Source organism: Rhinatrema bivittatum, chromosome 4 (assembly GCF_901001135.1).
Source record: "Rhinatrema bivittatum chromosome 4, aRhiBiv1.1, whole genome shotgun sequence".
Taxonomy (NCBI): Eukaryota; Metazoa; Chordata; class Amphibia; order Gymnophiona; family Rhinatrematidae; genus Rhinatrema; species Rhinatrema bivittatum.
This window is the reverse complement of record NC_042618.1, coordinates 7,725,190-7,744,097: the sequence shown is the minus strand read 5'-3', so window position 1 is coordinate 7,744,097 and position 18,908 is coordinate 7,725,190. Positions and strand designations below refer to the sequence as shown.

The following is an 18,908-nucleotide window of genomic DNA, read 5'->3' as shown; positions in this document are numbered from 1 at the left end:
CGACTACGCGCGTATCTACTAAAATCCAGCGTACTTTTGTTTGCGCCTGGAGCGCAAACAAAAGTAGGCTATTCGCGCTCGTCTGAAAATCTACCCCATTATTTTCATCAAGATATTCAGTTAGGTGACGGTTGACAGACTTTTCTAATATTTTGGTTAATAGGGGAAGGTTTGAAATGGGGCGATAGCGAGATCGGAAGGATCAAGTGTGGGTTTTTTCAAAGTAGGTTTGATAATGGCATGTTTGAGATTTTTGGGAACAGTGCCAAGTGTGATAGATCTGTTGATAATATTGGAAATTGGCTTGGCAATAGTGTCTGGGATAGAGAGTAGTGATTTTGTGAGGAGGGTGTCAAATGGGTGTGAGCAGGGTTTCATTTTCTTTATGATTGAGTTGACTTCCAAAGTGGAGGTGGTATCAAAGGAGGGTAGGCTTGTGTAGGTATGGTCGAAGACGACATTGGAGTGGAGGGGAAACGGGACATAATGTTGACAATTTTCATGTGGAAATAATTGGCCAGGTTGTCGCATTTGTCTTGATTATCTATGTCTGAGGGTGCGAAATTAGGGGAGGATTTAAACTGTTTACTAATTCAAAGAGGGCATGAGGGTTAAGTTGGAGGTGGTGGATTTTATGTGAGTAGAAATCTCTTTTTGTTTTTTCAATAGTTGTTCTGTAAGGGTCTGATTTTAAAAAGCATTTACATGCGTAAAACTGGGTTTTACGCATGTAAATGCACTTTACTTGAGTAAGTGGGCTTTTGAAAATTGCTACAATATATGCCATTGAATCGTCCATAGGATTTACTCGCATAAGTGCACTTTACATGAGTAAATGGCTTTTGAAAATTGCTACAATAGTAGTTACATTTATGCACGTAACTCCTTTGAAAATTACCCCCTATGTGTGTAGGAAAGATTTGAAGGTGGTTAACTGTGTAGGAGTGGGGTTTTTTCTCCAGCTTCTTTCTAATTTTCTGAGGTTGTGCTTCATGGCTTTTAACTCAAAAGTGTACCACGGTTGTTTTTTTTGGATTTTGCCGGGTCAGTCACATGAGATTGCATGGGGCAGAGTTTATTAGCGATGGAGTCGGTACATTGGCTCCAGGAGTTAAGCACAGTTTCAGCATTAGTGAGGTCAATTTTGTTCAGTTCGGTGGTGAGAGCAGCAATAAGCTCTTCTTGTTGCAGTTACATCTAAAGTGAATGGTTTTTTTGTTGGATTGTAGTAGTGCAGGGGTGTTATTTATCGTACAGGTGATATCAATGTGGTAGTGATCGGACCAGGGGATGGGGGAGAGTGTAGGAATGCTGGATTGGATTCTGGAATTAGTGAAAATGAGGTCAAGGGTATGACCTGTTTGGTGAGTGGGGTTAGATATAAGTTGTTTGAATCCTAGCGCATGGGATAGGTGGTGATGTCCTTTCGTGGATTACAAACTGGTTAAAAGACAGGAAACAGAGAGTAGGATTAAATGGTCAATTTTCTCAGTGGAAGGGAGTGGGCAGTGGAGTGCCTCAGGGATCTGTATTGGGACTCTTACTTTTCAATATAAATGATCTGGAAAGAAATACGACGAGTGAAGTAATCAAATTTGCAGATAATACAAAATTGTTCAGAGTAGCTAAATCACAAGCAGATTGTGATAAATTGCAGGAAGACCTTATGAGACTGGAAAATTGGACATCGAAATGGCAGATGAAATTTAATGTGGATAAGTGCAAGGTGATGCATATAGGGAAAAATAACCCATGCTATAGTTACACAATGTTAGGTTCCATATTAGGTGCTACCACCCAAGAAAGAGATTTGGGAGTCATAGTGGATAACACATTGAAATCGTCGGTTCAGTGTGCTGTGGCAGTCAAAAAAGCAAAGTGTGCTGTGGCAGTCAAAAAAGCAAACAGAATGTTGGGAATTCCCACAGCACACTGAGCCGACGATTTCAATGTGTTATCCACTATGACTCCCAGATCTCTTTCTTGGGTGGTAGCACCTAATATGGAACCTAACATTGTATAACTATAGCATGGGTTATTTTTCTTCATGATTATAAGTTCAATATCACTGTATTACTGACATTTATTGTGAAATGTTTGAATTATTGAAAATTAATAAAAAAAAAAAAAAAATTGGTGTGGCATGTGCATCCATATAGAAAAATTTAGCCAATCTGATTTATGAGCATAAATAGCCTTATGAATAATACAGCAAGTTTTATACAGAATCCTCAGAAACCAAGACCAAGTACACAAAGACAGTAATTTTAAAACGAGCACACGTGCCCAAACACGTGCATATCGGCATGCGAGCGGAGATAAGTTGGAATTTTTAGTCTTTCATGCACTTGCATGCATATTGTTGTAAAATACACCAACTGTAAATTTTAACTATGCTCCTCATTTTAAGAGGTTGCTCAAGCACAACTAGCGTGCATGTGTCTTCCATAGGACCTTGTTGGGTTTTACACTTGTATGCCAGCGGATTTTAAAACATGCTTGTGCGAGGCTCATTGCCATTTTTCCAATTAGTCCACCAGTTTGTCCAGTTAAAATTGAGGACTTTCAGACCCCTTTGTTTCTTTGCCCTGCATGCCACCCAGCTGATCCAGATCCCTCAGCCTGTTCTAGAAGCCCAAAAATGCGAGATCTACAGACTTGCTGCTCCTCAGGAGCAGTAGTAAAGTTACGCATATATCTAGCATACACATGCTGTGGTTTTCGGTTCTAAAATACGTAGTTATGCGCATAAGCCTAGGCCCCACTCTGGAACATCCATGCCTCGCCCCTTTCCATTCTTTTATTCCTCACATGCACACGGTCATATACGTGCATATTTTGCGTTTTTTTTTTTAAATCCATGTTGCTTGTCCAAGGCCCACATACGTGCTTTTAAATTCGACCTGAAAATGTAGACACTTGCTGGGAGTCCCAACCTTTCTCTGGTCACTGGAATTCTTTGAAAGAGATTGAGCAGATGGTGTAGCGAACCAGGCTCAAAGGTTTTTCTTTCTGGACAAGAAACTTCTCCCCTCTGTGGTTGAACCAAAAATCCCCCAAGTAAATGGCTTCTTCAGCCCAGGAATTATTTACTGGGAGCCTCCACCTCAGGTGAACCCAGACTCTGGAAAAACAGTTCAGTCCACAGCTTGGAATGATGGTTCCAATATTGATAAAGTTTACTAAACACAAAAAATGGGTGTCTTCAATAAGTTCAACAGTTTTCGCAGGCTTCCACAGTAAAGAGACAGTCAGTTGCAAACCAAAGTATCCTTAGCAGCACAAAAATTCCCTCAGCTTAGGAACAGGGGAAGGCCCAATTTCGTCGCCACGCATAACTTATTAAAATCCCCCCCGTGCACTTCGCCTGCACATGGGCGTGTGGTTTAAAAAATCCGGCGCGCATGTGTACACGACCCATGGATTTTATAACGTGTACACGCTGGCACACGCATGTTATAAAATCCACGCATCCATGTGTGCGCACCGGGAACCACGTGCACATGGATGCCCATGCACACCTTTTAAAATCTACCCCATAGTGTTAACTCACTATGAAGCGTATTGAAGGTCCAGAGAATAGAGTCAACCTCCTTGTGTAGTAAGCATGATGCCGAGAGATACCATACTGAACTTTTCTTTCTGAAGAAATTTGTTGATATTTCTGAGTTCCAGGATGGGCGGAGGTCGCCTGTTTTCCTTGGAAGTAGGAAAAAGTGGGATTAAGATCCTCTGCCTTGCTGTGTCCGGGGAATGGTGTCCGAGTCCTGGTCCTCAGTAGGATGGACCGATCTGTTCTCTGGCAAGGTTTCAAAATCCAGAAGCCTGCCCAACTGGCGGAGCTGGTGTGATCTGGATATCAGTTGTTGACGTGTTCGAGCTTTTTGAAGTGGACTGGTTGGTCTCACGTGGGAGCTGGATAATACTCATGTGAGCGGTAAAAGGACCTTCTAGTAGCCATCTTCAATGGTTTTCTAGCCGAGGAGGGAGGATTTGCAAGAAACATAGAGAGCTGTAGCAGGGTCTCATGGTGGTCTTCCAATTGAGGCACTGTCTGCTGGACCTTGTGCATGAAGAGATGATCTGCTGTGCATGGCAGATCAGCTAGTTTATCTTGGACTTTGGGCCATAAATCAGGGGCCGTAAGCCAGGTTCACCATCTAGTACTGAGTCCTGTTGCTGGCAATGGGAGGACGTTTCAAAGCAATCACATGTTGTTTGAACTTCATTTTGATGGCAGTGAGGTTCCCTTGGTGTTGTGCAAACATAGCTGGTAAACAGCAATATGTGACACTAACATGGATCCCCGGAAAATTTTATGACCTAGACCGTCCCGAAAAAATCTGGTCCTCTTTAGTGACCAGGTCGAAAGGGATGGTTTCAGACATTTCCTTTACAAAAGTGGCAAAGGAGATGTCATTTGGAGGGATCATCTCCACTCTTCTAGTGGAGAAGGTTCCGAGAGGAGGTTGGTTTAGATCTCGATGGGATAAATGCCGAAGCAGGATTAGAGTCCCCATCACCTATTGAGGATCCAGGGATAGGTATAAGGGCCCGTGGCGGCTCAGAAGGACGAGTCGGCGTCGATGACTTAGGCTGTCATTGGTAGGGTACCGATGAGGGCAGCAAGGCGGTGTCGCAATGGTGCGAATATCGATGGCAGATATGGGGGTCGGCATCGATTGAGGTTGTAGACTCCAGAAGGCATCGAGGACAGCTTGGCAGATGAGGAAGTCCAGCTCCTCCCTGGAAGTTGGTATACGTAATGCAGCTACAGGGGGAGGCAGGCTAGGCATGGATCTGTAGTGACTCAGTACCCGGCATCGGTGTCAGTGGGGAATGCCTCGATGCCTCGGGTGTAGAGGAGCATGGAGACTCTTGTACCTGGGCCCACTTCGCAACTGGCTTGATGGATATTGATGCCGATGCGGTATCTGTGCCGGCACCGAATGCGGAACCCTGTCGATGCTGGCTATGATGTTTCCCTTGGTGCTTGGCCCGGACATTCTCCGGCAATGAGGAAGCTGCCACTGATGTCCAGGATGGTGTAGGTGACAGATGGTTACCATGGCGGTGATGATGTTTCCCTCGGTGTTCAGCCCGGTCATTCTCCAGCACCAAGGAAGTTGCCACCGATGTCATGGATTGCGTTGGTGATGGACGACACCGTGCTGGTGACGATGATTCCCACAATGTTCGGCCTGATCATTCTCCAGCACCGAGTAAGTTGCCATTGTTGTCCTGGATGGCATCAGTGACGGATGGTCACTGTGCCTGCACTGTTCCAGGCGTTGTTTTTTGCCCAAGGATTACACGGGGGATTTGGTTGAGATCCCGAAGTATGGCGCATTTTTGTTAGTCGAGGGCACTGAGGCATCGATGGAGGTATCGATGGCAGCTTCGACAGTATCAATGGTCTCGATGTCTGTATTGATGGAATTGATGGCAGCACAGACTGCGGCACTGGTGGCACAGATGGCGGTACTGAAAGCAGCACAGATGGTATTGACAGGGGCTCAACGGACCGACGGCATCAACAGGGGCCTTGATGGATTGACAATGGCTGCGACGGCACCGAGAGCACTGACGACGGCACCAATGACATCGATGGTGGCATTTATGGCGGCCCCGATGGATCGATGGGGTCCTTGACTGAATTGATGGTGGCATCGAGGGCGCCCTGATGGCATTGACGGCGATGTCGATGGCATCGATGGTGGCCACGACGGGGTTGATGGTGGCCTCCACGGCATCAGTGGGAACCATGGATGCTCCGATCCCTCTAGCCCCGATGGACCCGATGGAAGATCACAGCAAGGACACCCGCGGGCATCGTGGGGCGGACTGAGTGTGATAGACATAGGGAGAGAAAAAAAGAGGGCAGCAAACGGCTGGTAACCCAGGGGAACCAAAAGTAAGGTGACAGGAACCGACCAGAGAACACAGTATAGTACTCACTAAGCGTCCATGAAAATGTACGTGAAGGGAGACCTGTGTAGGGAAATTATTTGTGAAGTAATTCACGTTTTTCTGTGAGGAAAAGTTGTGAGAAAAAATCTCACAGAGCTCCTAAATGTGAGGCAACCTGCAGCGCAGAAAAAAAGAGACTGAAGGGAGACCCCTGTTGACACAGGGATCATGGCATGCTGGGCACGATCTGTGTGCCAGTCAAAGTTTCTAGAAACTTTGACAAAAGTGTTCCATAACAGGGCTCCGCCTAATGACGTCTCCCATATGTGAGGACTCCTATCCTGCTTGTCCTGGGAGAACAGCAGGATTATTTTGAGTATATAATGATTAGAGACTGACAAATGATATAAATGGCAGAAAACACAAATAATCACTGGTTGATTGACTATAGATACAAAAATAGCAATAAAAATACAATATAATAGGCAAAGTATATGTTCCTTACTGATGTTGTCAAAAGGCCCAAAGAAGCGCTCAGTTCTCCTATTTCTGGAAGTCTGAAATGTGAAGAGATCTAATCTCTGACAGGTCTGATTGTTTTTATGCAGTTCTGTGTTGCACTTAAAATAGCAGCAGGCCAGGAGTAGGAGAAGCATTCCACTCCCTCTCGCTTAGCTCAGCCTAACCAAAACTTGACTAAATTTGAGGCCTTACAGGCTCAGTTGCATCTATTGGTACTTCCATCTTTTAGTTGTTCCTCTTGGCCTCACTGCTGCTTTCAGGTTTCTAAGCTGTGCAGTTTCTCAATAAATCTCTGCAAGCCTCAACAAATACATCTTATAATTTCGGGGTCAGTGTCTGGTCCTTCTGAGACCCATAGGCTTCACTAACTTTATTCACTCTGAGCTCAGGTCAATTCCATAATGCTATTCCTGGAGGCACTGCCCTGCATTTTCACAAGATGTTTGGTTGCAGGAGGCTGATTTGAAGCTATGAAGTCATTTGCCAAAGGCATGCAAATAGGTGCTGAATCAGCAGGCTCACCAAGACTGAGACAGAGCTGAGCACCACCAGCAAATAAAACTAAACTCTAACAGTAGTAATAGGCAAAAATTAGTTGTCCAAGGGGAGAGGTGGTGGATAGAAGAGAGTCATGGCCAAGGTTAGGCCTTGGGAACACTTAAAAGAGATGGGATTTAGAGGGAGCATAGATCTTGCCTCAATAAGGAAGGGAACAGTGGTCAGATGGGCTTCCTTGATTCTCCTCTAACCTAAGAAGCTCAAAAATCAACTTCCCACCCATCTTTATGACATTTTCTCCATACCTAGGCTTAAAAAAAGAGGCGGAGGCCTACTCCTAGCAGCAAAAAAAGGCCTAGGTCTGTCACTTCAAACCTGAAACACCTACTACAATATAGAAGTTGCCTTTTTCCATTCTATTCACCTTCAAATCTGCTTAATATATGCTCCACCTGGAACCATTGAATCCAATCCTTCCCCTATCATTGAACTTATAACTAAACACATTAACGCAGCTAAACCTGCGATAATATTAGGTGATTTTAACTTAAATGTAGACGCCCCCCACCGTTCCCACAATTGTGAAACTTTACTCTCTTCACTTAACTACCTAGGCTTCACACAAATTGTAAACAGTCCTACTCACAATGCTGGCCATACCTTAGACCTTATATTCATTAATAATGGTATTTCTCTTACTTCCAACCCAACAACTACTCCGATCCCTTGGTCGGATCACAGACTCATCAACTATAACCTCATAGTGAAAGAACATCCTCCTCTCTCTTTCCCTAAAACCACAATTCATTATAGAAAACCTTGCTCTTCTGATCTCATCAAATTACACCTTGAAAAAGAATTACCCAAGCTTAAACTATCGGATGTAGATACAGCGATTACTTCATGGATTAATATCTCCACAAAGATCGCAGAACAATCCTGTCCAAGTTCCACAAAAGTACTACACAACCCTCTTCCTAATAGGAAACCCTGGTTCACACCTGAGCTAAAGGTTTTAAAACAAAATCTCAGAAAGAAAGGAAAAAATCTGGAGAAAAACGCCATCTTCAGCAACACAAGCGGCATACAAACTCTACTCTCTGCCATCCTTAAAATGAAAAGGGATTTCTTCTCTAAAAAAATTCATCACTTTTTCTTCGATTCAAAAGCCCTATTCTCGTACGTCTCTACCCTCACCAAGCCATCCCCCCCACTCATCCCAGATGATGCAGCACTCGACAAAGCAATTGAACTTTCAATCTACTTTAAGAAAAAAATCTTAGACCTTACCGCCACTCTCTCTTATCTACCTTCTTCATATCCTCCCCTCACTATCACTCCTCCACAACTCAACTCATCACTAGATACATTTGAACCTACATCAACGTTGGAAATTGAAAACATCATTAAAAAAACTGAAACCAGCAATGCATCCTATCGACCCAATTCTGACCAATCTACTCTTCAATATCCCAAACTCCATCTCTAAACCTATCTCGGACATCATTAACCTTTCTTTAGCCCAAGGTCTAGTGCCAGACCAACTAAAGTTTGCTATTCTCAAACCTATATTAAAAAAACTAAATCTGTCCCCTTCGGATCCAGCTAACTTCCGTCCAATAGCCAACCTACCAATGATTGCAAAAACCATGGAAAAAGTAGTAAACAAACAGCTATCTGAATACCTTGAGGATCATCACATTCTTTTCCCATCTCAACACGGATTCAGGAAGTCGTTTAGCACAGAAACTCTACTCCTATCCCTCGCTGACAACATCCTTATTAACATGGAAAAAGGTCAAAAGCACTTACTAGCTCTACTTGATTTATCTTCAGCATTTGATACGGTCAACCATTCTACTCTTCTGGAACGACTAGCTGAAATAGGCATCAAGGGAGTAGCATTAAGCTGGTTTAAGTCATTCCTGTCCAATAGATTCTATAAAGTCAAGATTAACAATAATTTATCTCCAGCCGTCAGCTCCAACATGGGTGTTCCCCAGGGATCCTCCCTTTCACCCACACTATTTAACATTTATTTACTCCCACTTTGCCGCCTTCTTACTAAGCTAAATCTCTCACATTACTTTTACGCAGACGACATTCAAATAACCATTCCAATCACAGATTCCATTCAAAATACCATAAATCAATTGAACAACTATCTGCAAACAATCAACAATCTACTCGCCTCTCTCAACCTTGTGTTGAATTCCAACAAGACTGAAATCCTCGTTATCTCTCAAGATGACTTGAACTCACCCCAACCAACCTTCACCACTATAAATCTATCACCATTTGTCAGAGATCTTGGGGTCATCATTGACAATCAGTTCAACCTGAAGAAATTTGTTAACACCACCACTAAAGATTGCTTTTTTAAACTTCAAATACTCAGAAACCTCAAGCCACTTCTACACTTCAAGGACTTCAGACTTGTACTTCAAGCAATCATATTGACAAAACTAGACTACTGCAACTCTCTGCTTCTTGGTCTTCCAACCATCGTTTTAAGACCACTTCAGATGGTGCAGAATTCTGCAGCTAGGCTCCTCACTAATACCAAAAGGAGGGAACACATCTCCCCTACTCTTCAATTACTACATTGGCTTCCAGTCAAATCCAGGATCCTATTCAAGGTACTCTCGATTATACATAAAGTTATCCACAACCTCACTTTTCTCAACACCTCCACTCTCCTAAAACCTCATACCTCCTCCAGACCTATTAGGAGTGCCTACCAAGACACCCTATTCACTCCGCAAGCCAAAACGTCTATCAGAAAACGCGCCATCTCCACAGCTGGCCCACACCACTGGAACGCGCTTTCACACGATCTAAGACGAGAATCCTGCCCGACTGTCTTAAAAAAGAGACTAAAAACATGGCTATTTAGCCAAGCCTTTCAAGACATTTAATTTATCTTCTATTCAATATTGCTCTCCACTAGCTTTTCTTCATCCTATCCCTATGAGCTTATCTGATATATATAAATAATTCTATTGATCTTAAAAGGCAATGTTCAGTTCAGAATGTTACATCTCTCTCCCTGTTACTATGTTGAATTCCCTAACTTGTTTACTGTATCGCTTTAGGGCGAATTTGAAGTTAAATGTAAACCGGTATGATTTGTATCTCTACAAGAATGTCGGTATAGAAAAAATAAAAATAAATAAATAAATAAAAATATGTTTATGGTATACCAGATATGGTCAGTCAGGATGAGTAAATCTTCAATAACATTTAAAGACTAATCAGATTAAACCCTGATAAGACTCCTCTACACCAGGCCATGTTACAAAAGTCTCTGTCCCTAAATGGTCAGATTCCTGTGACTAGGGCTGAGCATGTGGTGTAGCCAAAAAGGGCAAAACGGCCAGTGTGGATGGGCCAGCGTTGAGGCAGACCCTGAAATCCGTTTTCAGAAGAGATGCAAAGTTTCTTTCCATGGGCTGCCCAGGGCACTCCCTGGGATATCACAGATACCCTGACCTCTCACCTCTGAAATTAGACAATAATCTAGAAACAAATCTTTCTTTTTCTTCTCGGACTCCTTTCCAGGAAAAGTTGGAGGATCTGATGCACTCTAACCCATACAACCAAAGGAAGGACTTTGCGGTGGTGTTGCAACCATTCCTGAAGAGAGTTAGGCCCTCTAGGGACAGTGTGAGTATTAAAGCACCACAGCTATTAAAGAGCCTCAATTATCTGGATGTTTGCTGTTTTGTTATGTTTTGCATGCTATTTTATATTTGTATTTTATGAATGTTTTATGGAATCCTCACCAGACACATAATGGAAGATGCGGAATATAAGAGTTTTAAATAAAAATAACTAAAATAAATGTATTTATTGGGAGACTGGAGATGCTTCCTGCCTGAAAAAAAAAACAACAATCACCGTGCTTTAGAAACAAAGGCAAAATGAGGCCCAGGGCACACAGAAACATGAATTAGGTTCTTGTCATTTTCATTTTCATTTTAATGTTAATTTTGTTTTACTCTATATGGGCTCTGTAGAGTACAACAAAAACTTCATAAGATTGCCGCATGGTTCACTACTGATCTTCAATCCCATAAGGGACTTCTCAGACAAGCCCAGCGGAGATCCAATCCTATTCCTGAGCTTCTTAATGCATACAAGACTACTTTTTCTTTCTATCTAATAACAATCCTTGCTGCTAGAAAAAGCTGCATCTATGCTAAGCTTTCTCATTGCTTTTAACAACCTGTGTGAGCTATTCCATTCAGTAAAAGAAATGGTTACTCCCGCATCTCATTCCAATATTCTGTTTCTTCCTTTTCCCGATCTCAATATTGCCGAGACCGTTGCAACCTCTTTCACTCAGAAAATTGAGACAATACGCAATAAATTCTTAGATGCAATTAATTCTGTTTCTGAAACACTCCTCGCTGATGGATCTGTCTGGGATTCTTTCTCTGTTTCATCTACTGAGATTGTTCAGGTTATTTCCAACCTTAACAATTCCACTAAACCATTGAATTCTTGCTCTACCACGCTTGTTAAGAATCTTCATCATGACATATCCCAATTCATTTCTGACTTTGTTAATGCCTCAGTCTCTACTGGTTTTCTACAAGACTCTCTGAAAAATTCTTCCTTTCATCTTATCTTAAAGAAACCTTCTCTAGATCCAGCTGATATCACAAATTATTGACCCATATCCTCCCTCCCATTCCTGGATAAAATTGTTGAAAATGTTATGCTGAAACAACTTTCTGTTTTTCTGGAAGAGTATCATATGGTTGACCAGTATTAATTTGGGTTTTGCAGGTTCCACAACACTGAAATGCTATTGATATCCAGCTTCGATACTATTCGTCGGGGCTTTGATACTAGTACCCAGTATATGCTGTTCCTCCTTGATATCTCTGCAGCATTCAACACAATTGATCATACCATTTTGCTTTTTTGTATCTCATCTCTTGGTTTCTCTGGTGCTGTTTACAACTGGTTTATCTTATCTTTCTTCTCTTTTCCAACAGGTATCCATAGGTCCTCATCAATCTGTATGGCATGTTCTCTCTTCTTGTGTAACTCAAGGCTCTGCCCTATCTTCTGCTTTGTTTAACATCTATCTTACTCTGCTTTGTCGCCTTTTGGCCAGCTTTGGGGTACATTACAGGCTATACACCAACGATATTCAGTTCTTTTTTTCTCCTTAAAACCAATTGGGATCAATCTGTAAAATTTGCATCAATCTGTCTTTCTTCAATTCAACAATACCAGTGTTCCAATAAACTCTCACTTAATCTTAATAAAACCAAAATTCTTGTTCTTTTTAGGTTCCCAATCACTGCTTTACCTTCTTAAATTGTGATTAGCGATTGTCAGTTATCAATCTAAAAATCTGTACACAACCTTGGCATCATCATTGATAACTCTCTCTCTCTACACAACCACTTATCGCCTCACTTTCACATTCACTTTTGTTTAACTTATGCCTCCTCAAACAAATCAAACTCTTACTTGGAAGCCTTTGATTTTTGCACTGTTGTGCAATCATTTCTCTTTTCTAGTTTAGATTACTGTATTTCTCTTTTTACCGGCCTACTTGTTCATACCCTCCGACCACTTCAGATACTTCAAAATGCCGCAGCCCTTCTCTTATCAAATACACCAATTCGTGATCACATCATTCCAGTTCTCCAATCGTTACATTGGCTATCTATTCCTTATCAAATTCAATATAAATTCACTCACAGCAACAGTCCATAATATGTTAAACAATATTTCATCTCCATGGATTTCCTCCACACTGAACCTCTACACTCCCCTCTAGCTCTCTGCGTTCCTCTAGTCAAGACCTTCTAGACATTCCATTGGCAAGACTCATTCACCTTGTTGAAACCAGGGAATAAGCCTTCTCTACTGCTGTTCCCACCCTTTGGAATTCCCTTCCTCTAGGCTTGAGAAGGCTCAAAGATCCAAAACTTTAAAAAAAAAATCCCTCAAGACTTACCTTTTTAAGCTGACATTTAATATCACATAGCCTTTTCTAATTTTTTATGACTTTTTAAATGTAAATTTGTGACCGATATTGTGTATGTTTTTTATTGTACCCGCCCTGAACTATGGAAGGGCAGATTATAAATATTTCAAATAAATAAATAAATAAATAAATATTTTGGCAGTCTTTGAGAAAACTCCAGGGTCTGGCAAGGAACCAACTCTAGGTTTTAAGAAAAGATGTTTAAAATTTAGAAAGAAAGAGAATCCTGGTTCTTTATGCTCTACCCCTCCCCCTCCTTTGCCTTTTCTTTTAAAGACCATGTATGGGGGGGAGGGGACTCTAGATCTTTAAAGGCTAAATCTTCCTGCTTATATAGAGGAGAGAAGCACAGATCCTCCAAGTTTCTAGAATTTTGCCGGAACCTCTGGCATTCCCAGCACTTATTTATTTATTATTCAAATTTAATTTGTCACCATACCAAAAAATGCCCATAGAGTGTGCGAGTGTCCATCCAAAAATCCTGATGTAGCTGTTCTGTGCTGGGCAGCATGTGTATGTGTGTAGCTTACACTGCTGCTGCCCATGTCCTGTTCTGCACATAAGTGGAGGACTTAGGCGAGCCAGGCTTTCAATCCAGCACCTTTCATGACCTTGCTATTCACTAGCGAATTTAGAAATGGATGCAGGACCTTCACATGCTGTCAGAAGTCCCCCCTCTAATACTGTGCATGTTAAATTGAACCCCCTGGGTCTCTCTAACTTCTTTCAAGGGATATGGCTGAGCTGCTAGATCTGGGCTCACGATACCACACACTGGCTATCTTGAACTTCCTCTGGTACTCGAGAAAAAAAACTTACCGATATGTCTTTTCCCTTGCAGAAAGGGAACATGGATTATTCCTATTTTTCTATGGACTGCTTCCACTTCAGCATTAAAGGCCACGAAGAGTTAGCCAAGGGACTATGGAATAACATGGTGAGTATAATTGTCCACAGTGCATGGAACACACAGCATAGCAAGTAACAGGACCGAGCAAGGCCAGGAGGCGGAGAGCCACAACTCAACACAAGTCAAACCTAGGACATAATGGGAAAAGGAAAATGACCTCCAGTGGCACAAAGGTTAGAGCTGATAAGCCCATCTTATCTGGCACTAACCCACATAACACTAACGGGAACCTCTTCCTGTGAGCCGTTGGGGGCATGCATGTAAGAGTTGGGAGAGAATTTGGGATTCAGTGCACCATCACTGGCAGTGAGAGGTCCCACGGAGGACCCCATGCATGGTAAATGCCCCTTCACTCTCATTAGAACACATTATGCCCATTGGGAATCGGTGCTAAAACTGATGTTTTGTTATGTCATTACAATCCACATCCTTATTTTTTGTTGTCCTTTTACTAATTTGGACATAGATGGGCTATGCAAACAGGGCCCCACCCTGCTTTGGCATGATATCACTTCAGACATATACGTAGCCCACATCCAGGTCAGCTCTTTGACATAGGGGCACAGAGGGCCATGGGCCATGCAAGGCCACATGACCTCCCAGGGTTTCTGCACAGGAGGGGAAAGTCAGTCTTTTCAAAGTCCTTAGGGCTGTTTCTTCACTAAGGGCTCTTCTGTACAACAATCAGTCATACCAAAAATCACTCTTCCCAAAACCTTTGTTCAAAATAAATTCTTTACTGAAAGTGGCAGGGAAACAAATCAAAGTCCAACAGTAAATTAGAGAGTAGGGCACCACAATGTACACAAAGTCCCAAATTACAAAACCACAGATCTCAGTCTCTTGCACACACACCCTTCCCATAAAGGTAGTCTCTTAGGGACAGGAACCCATCCACTCTAGGCCCTCCCAGTATCTTTTGGATATTGTATGTCTTCTCAGTTCCTTCCTCTCTTCTTTCAGATAAGCTTCTGGCAGATTTGCTTGATCCACCAACACCCTGTGGAATTTCTCCATTTACATTTGCTGTTACCCTCATTCTAATCCTTTTCTTTAAGACTCAGACTCTGAAACTTTCTCAGGAATACTTCTTCCAAACACTCTGGAGGCCCAGGCCTCTGCAATTTCTTTCCCCTTTCAGGCTTCTAGCCCAGCAGGATATCCTTTCTTCATATCCTTTCCCTGTGGAAGCATAGACCCACCAAGTGCTAAGGCTGATGCTCAGCTCCCTCTGCCTGCATCACGTGGGTGCAGCCTTTTCATTCAGACTGACAACTCCCCCCAATGGGGAGTGACACACTACACTACCACACCTTACTACACTGACCTCACACATAGGGGCAGGCTCTGGAGGGAGACCTCTGCTACATACTAATACCATACCATTAAAGGGCAGCCACTGCTAGTAAAAGAGTAGAACTGGATACTTTGTCAAATGACTGGTTAAGGGGTGACCATCATGGCAGCTTTAACAGTACAGGGACCCTGAGGGAGGAAAAGCAATTTGTTGCATTGGAGGTGGACCCTTAGGCCGAGGTGGGGTTGACACAACCTGTAGGTAGGGACCTATGGGTCCCCACCATCGGCAGGTGGAGTGGGCTGAAGATAGAGGCTGCTGGAGCTTCACCTATACCAGCCCTCATTCCCCACGGGTTAAGCCTTTGGGTGCCGGGGCCGGCAGGACTTAGGTGGGCCTCAAGGTTGGTTCGTGAAATAAGGCGGTTCAGCACAGAAACATCAGTCGATAGGTGGCGTAGTCTTACCCTTGACTGGGTTCAGTACAGGAACTCAGCCACCAATGGAACTGGAGGTAACTGGAGGCGCCTGAGCAAAGAAAGGCTGAAGCCTTGTAAGTCCACGTCCAGGAAATAGGCTGGAGGAGGCGTCACTGACAGGTTGGAGTCAGAGCTGGAGGCAAGCGAGGATCGTGGCAAGTAATGTAGAACTCTGGACACGGAGTAATCTGTAGTGTAGTCGATCAAGGCAATGGTCAGGGCATGGAGAAGGCAGGCAGAGTCAATCAAGGAAATGGTCAGAGCAACGAGAAGACAGGTGTGGTCAAATGTTGTAAAGGTCCGGGGTTGGAGATAGGCTGAAGAGTAGTCAAACAAAGGCGAGTCGAAATCCAGAAAGTCAGTCCAATACATAGACAGGGCAGGAACGAGGAAGACAGGAACCGGGAACCACAGGAGACAGGAACACAACGTAGAGAAGATTCTCTATCAGCAACAAGTACTCGGAGTATGAGGAGTAGGGATGTGAATCGTTTTTGAACGATTAAAAATCGTCCAAAATCGTTAGAGTGCACAATACAATACAAATGCCCCCGATTTATCGTCAGGGGCATTTGTATTGTATCGTTAAATAGGGCACGGGAATTATTTGGGGGAAGGCGGGAAAACCAGCACACCAAAACAACCCCTAAACCCACCCCGACCCTTTAAAACCAATTCCTTACCCTCCCCCACCCTCCCGAACCCCCCCAAAATGTTAAGTTAACTGGTGGTCCAGTTGGGGGGGGGGGGGGGGGTCCCGACGCGATCTCCCACTCTCGGGCCATCGGCGCCATTTTGGCTGCCACTAATTAAAATGGCGCCGATGGCCCGATTAAAAAAAAAAACCCCACCTGACCCTTTAAATCGACCCCCCACCCTCCCGACCCTTTTTTTTTAGGGAGGCCCGCGCCGCTAAAAATAAAACCAACACCCGACCCTTTAAATCAACCCCCCCCAAAACCTTTTAAAATTACCTGGTGGTCCAGGGGGGCGTCGGGGAGAGATCCAGGGGGGCCTCGGGGAGAGATTTCTTGGCATCAGCTGTTCTAAAAAAAAAATAAATGGCGCCGATGCCCCTTTGACCTTACCATGTGACAGGGTATCCGTGCCATTGGCCGGACCCTGTCACATGGTAGGAGCACTGGATGGCCGGCGCCATCTTTAAAGATGGCGCCGGCCACTTTACTCAGAAGCCCCTGGCCGGCGCCATCTTTAAAGATGGCACCGGCCATTTTACTCATCAGCCTGCCTGCTCGCCGTCGCTGTCTGCCCTGGTTTGCCGCCTCGAGCTACGCGGGGTGACGGGCGCGTATGATAGGCGCACATTGCTATGCGCATTGTAAGCGCATGCTGATAGGCGCACGTTACTAGGCGCACGCTGATAAGTATGTTATAGGCGCGCTTCATAAGCGCACATTGATAGGCGCACATTGATAGGCGCACATTCATAGGTGCACGCTGATAGGCGCACATTCATAGGTGCACGTTCATAGGCGCACATTCATAGGTGCACGTTGATAAGCGCACATTCCTAGGCGCACATTCATAGGCGCACGTTGATAAGCACACGTTCATAGGCGCACGTTGATAGGCGCTCATTGATAGGCGCACATTGATAGGCGCACGTTGATAGGGGATCAGACGCTATGGAGCGTATGAGAGCGCCTGCGGCCGCAGAGCTGGCACCTCCAGAATCAGGCATAAGGGCTCTAGGCCTCTGCTCAGCATGCCACCTCAGAGCCATACAGAGCGAAGAAGCAGACTCCCTATGTGCCCAATGTGAGGAAGCCCTGGGAGTTCCAGGCCAGGGCCGGTCACAGCCCAGTTTGACTGCCAGTTCCTCAGGGAACACCCCGAACTTAGCAGGCCGCGGTGAGCAGCCAGGGAACCCCACGGACCTGGGGCCCCTACGGCTAGAACCTGCTTCACTCTCCTGGGTGGAATTATTTAAGGGGATTCATGCCTTCGTCAAGATGCAGTCTGATCCCTGACCGGACCCATACGTACCAGATGACCCTGCCCCGGGACCCTCAAGGCCTACGCATGGCCACCCGCCACCCGGAAGCCCCACTTATGGGGACTCGGATTACTCTTAGGAAGATGGCGAACCCCCCGAGGAGGGAGAACTTCCCTCGGGGATAGCACCGTATCGAACCATGAGACGCTTCTTTCCTAAGGAGGATCTTCCAGACCTGGTCTCTCAATGCCTGTCGGAGCTGGCTATCCCGGGCCAGGGCACCCCAGGGGAACCTAGGATGAACCCCCTGCTAGAGGGACTGCGTCAAACGGCTCCCCATTTTCCCCTTCTACAAGCAGCACAACAGTTAATCGATCTGGAGTGGAATGCGCCGGAGGCTTCATTCAAAGGGGGTCGGGCTTTGTCTAGCATGTACCCCCTAGACCCGGCAACCAAGGAGCTGCTGGCATGCCCGATGGTAGACGCCATAGTTAGCGCAATTGTGAAGCGCACCACCATTCCGGTGGAGGGAGGGGCGGCCCTCAAGGATGCACATGACCAGCGCATGGACGCCATTCTGAAACAAGCCTTTGAGGTGGCAGCCATGTCCTTACGAATTGCGACCTGCTGCACCATGGTGACACGCTCCTGCTTGTCACAAGCCAGGAACAACACCCCGGGAGAGGAAATGGAATCAGCCCTCTCATTCCTCACTGACGCTGCCTCCGACCTAGTTCGTACGGCAGCCAAAGGAGTGTCATCCTCAGTGGCAGCCAGAAGACACCTCTGGCTGTGAAATTGGTCGGCCGACTCCTCCTCCAAGACTCGTCTTACAAGAATGCCCTTTAAGGGATCCCTCCTGTTCGGCAGCGACCTAGAGAAACTGGCTAATAAATGGGGTGCATCTCCATTACCCCGTCTACCTGAAGACAGGTCAAGGAGGACCCAGCGCCCTTTTCCTAGACCATCCAGAGGTAGAAGCTCTCAACGCTTCAATCCTTACAGGGCTTGCTACCAAGCACCTCGTTCTCAGACCAGGAACCAGTCCTTTTGGACCAGGCACAACAAGAGGGGAACCGGCTCGGGGTCAGGTCCTGGCCGCACCCCACAATGAGAATCAGCCGACCCATCTGGGGGAAGAAGCCATAGGGGGCAGGCTAACCCTATTCTACCGCAGATGGGTTGAGATTACTTCGGACCAGTGGGTCCTCGCCATTGTCCGGGAAGGGTATTACCTGGACTTCCTTCATCTCCCTCTGGACAAGTTTGTGGAATCGCCTTGTCCGCCCCTCAAGAAGGCGGCGCTGGCAGCTACCTTGGAGA

General features: G+C 45.0%; 1 protein-coding gene across 5 annotated transcripts in view; it reads left to right on the top strand.

Moving 5' to 3' along the window:
- The window catches only part of LOC115089624 (phospholipase B1, membrane-associated-like), a 284,201-nt gene that overhangs the window by 240,327 nt on the left and 24,966 nt on the right, over nt 1-18,908 (top strand). For 4 of the 5 annotated variants that reach the window (XM_029597717.1, XM_029597715.1, XM_029597716.1 and 1 more), the window contains 2 exons: nt 10,492-10,596; nt 13,785-13,880. In XM_029597717.1, coding sequence (XP_029453577.1) covers nt 10,492-10,596; nt 13,785-13,880 — 201 coding nt within the window. The remainder of the gene's footprint in view (nt 1-10,491; nt 10,597-13,784; nt 13,881-18,908) is intronic. The other variant, XM_029597719.1, reaches the window with a different exon arrangement.